This window comes from Delphinus delphis, chromosome 4 (assembly GCF_949987515.2).
Source record: "Delphinus delphis chromosome 4, mDelDel1.2, whole genome shotgun sequence".
Classification (NCBI taxonomy): domain Eukaryota; kingdom Metazoa; phylum Chordata; class Mammalia; order Artiodactyla; family Delphinidae; genus Delphinus; species Delphinus delphis.
In genome coordinates, this window is record NC_082686.1 from 57,407,309 (window position 1) to 57,410,110 (window position 2,802).

The following is a 2,802-nucleotide window of genomic DNA, read 5'->3' on the forward strand; positions in this document are numbered from 1 at the left end:
TTGCCACTGCTCTTGCAACTCATTCTATTCCCTTTCCAACTACATTCTCTCAACAGTACAAAGCCCTGTTGCAGGAGAGAAAAGAACAAAACAAACATATTGGTCATCTTCTCTAATTCCAATATAGTAACCATCAAGGTCAGTTTTAAGGAAGCAAGAAAATATACAACTTCCTTCCTATGCAGATCCTTTACACACTTATTGATATTTCTACTTTTATTTATTAATCTTATATGAGTTGGGAAACTGGGACAAGTAGGAAATAACAATAGGTAATTAAAGTTACAGAGAAACTCTCAAACTCTTCTTAAACCTACTCCCTCCTCCAAGGAGGGTATAAGATTAATTTAAACTCTTATTTTCTATCCTGGGAAGAGGATTAACCTAGCATACCAGAACAAGGGGGAAGTGAGATGATCTAGAACTTTTTTTAAAGTCCTTATTGTATTTGGGATTCTCAGAGGAACTCAGGATTCTGTGAGAGTCTGGCTAAAGAATGACAAGGAAGGAGCATTACCTAGTGTGACTATGTTTTCAATACAGAGAGAACACCGCAGGCACACTTCAGAAGCCAGGTATCTTACTAACAAGTAAGAAAAAGAAAATGAAACAATGCTTAGAGATGGGAGAGTAATTGTGGCATCATGTGAAAGAACAGTAATAACCACCACCCGCTGATTTGGCATAGCCAAATCAAGTAGAAAGTGGCAGAATTTCAACGAAGTACTGAAAATGAAGAATGCAAAATGAATCTCTAGCTAAAGGTTAAAAAGAAAAAATGAGAGGAGCTGGGCATAAGAAATCTCTACTTGGTGATAGATATCAGGAGACATTACTCAAAATGATGAAACTGTACAACTTCCATCCTCAGGGAAGTTAGTGAAAATTAAGCCAACTAAATACATGAGTGAAATATGCATGAATTTGGGAACCACTGCTCCAGAGTGAATCCTACTTCAGTCTAATGGGAGGAAGTAAGAAGCAATCCCACTCCTGGGCACGGTATTAAAAGCCTCAAAGTTACTTTGCTTTTACTATCTCTTTAGGCTTGAGGATCTCAACTTAAAAGCAGCTCTTTTAGACAGACAAGAGCTCAACTAACAGGAACAATGACACAGAGAAAACTATTAAACTAAACACAAGGGAAACCTAAATCAATTTCAACTGGCTACAGACTTCAGTGAGGCTGTGCTTTGTTTTTGCCTAGAACCCTCAGCAGACCAGGTCTCAGAGCCTCAGCATCACCTCCTGTCTCAGCTTGCCTGGTGCCCTCTCCTCCAGGAGATTTCCTCTTCCTAGACCTTGAGAACGTCTGGCAGACACAGCTTAAAAAGCAACGAAGACAGAGTGGTGGTGATGCCAAGGATGTCACTGCAGGAGAAGAGGGCCTGAGCTCCTGGGACACTGAGAGCTCACAGGGCTGGATCTGACATTCCTGATGCATCATACAGGTACCTTCATCCTGCTGACTCTGTAATCTGTCCTGCAAGTAGAAGAAAACGTTTAAAAGCCCTCAATGCAAACGCACTATACAGAAAGAACCTGACCTTCAGAACCAGTTCTTTCATACTCTGTCTGGGCCCAAGGATCCTAGTTTGTTTCTCAAGTTCCTTATCCCCAGCTCCTCCCACCCCAGGTGAAGAGTTGTCGTTATTTTCCCTTCTGGAGTAACGCAGGATCCCCCATGGAAACTGCATGCTGAGGTTGGCAGAGGCACCATCAGCCTGGATCACTGAATGCCTTTGCGGTACCCACGTCCTCTTCCTTCAGCCTCCATCCTGGAACCACTTAGAATTGTTATTTGGGAAAGAAATACATTTTTAGAGTATTGAGCCATTATACGTTTGGGTATATGCTTGGTGTGTGTGTGGCAAGCCCAGAATTTTTCTACCCCATGCCTCATCCCTACCTCATTGGGAAGGTCAGGATCACTTTCCTTGGCACTGAGTAGGGTCATCTTTTTATCTACCACCTCATGTTCTTCACTTTGTGGTGGTAACAAAGGCGTTGGAAGAATGTCAGGGCAGTGGGTCTCCACTTTCCTCTTCCTCTTTCTCATTCTCTTTGTCCTTATGACCTTTCTAAGATGTCTATGTTTTTTTGGAAGTGGATCTAGCTTTCTCTTCTGGACTGGAGGCCTGACAGGATCTTATGAAACATCACCCACGTGACTTCCAGATGTCCCCTCCCATGGCTCTGATGATAATTCCAAACTTCTCTTCAGAGGGTCATTCTCCCATGGGTGGAATCTATCCTCTGTATCTTGAGTATCTGGTGATATGCTCAAGTCATCAGCGACATGGTTTGGGATGCAGACTGGAGATTCCCAACCTCTCTCATCTAGGGTTTTTTTTGACCCACTATGCTGACCCCAGCCATCTTTGCAGAAACAAGGAGCTTACAACAAAAGGACCAACAGTCAAATGCTAATGGAAGGAGTTAGTTCCCTGACTCCAATGATTTACCCTCAGCTATCATAGACAAACAGCTGTACTGATCTCAGATTTCCCCTCTGGACTTATCTAAAGGAGTTCAATGGCCTTCAGAAATAGAGTCCTCACGTTGTTCTTCTTGGCCTGGGAGATCTCAGATTCCCTAAAAGGAGAGAGCAAGTCACTGAAGTAATTGCTCCATGGACAGTGGAGTTCCTCCTGGTCACACAAAATCCATGATTTAATAAGACTCGGCCAAACCTAGCATAAATTCCTAGGCAGAAGCTTGCCAAATTTCCAGAGCAGTATTCTCCATGTATATCAGAATCACCTGGGGTACTTTTTGAAAAAGCAGATTTCTGGGACATAC

The 2,802-nt window shown here is 42.8% G+C and overlaps 1 protein-coding gene across 1 annotated transcript; it reads right to left on the minus strand.

The window, feature by feature from the left end:
* Positions 1–1,177: 1,177 nt before the first annotated feature.
* On the minus strand, positions 1,178–2,059 carry LOC132424066 (uncharacterized). The gene is made up of 2 exons (XM_060009876.1): positions 1,910–2,059; positions 1,178–1,483 (listed from the first exon to the last, which is right to left on the minus strand). Exons 1-2 carry the CDS (start codon positions 2,057–2,059, stop codon positions 1,178–1,180), a joined length of 456 nt encoding a protein of 151 aa, XP_059865859.1.
* Positions 2,060–2,802: the final 743 nt, after the last annotated feature.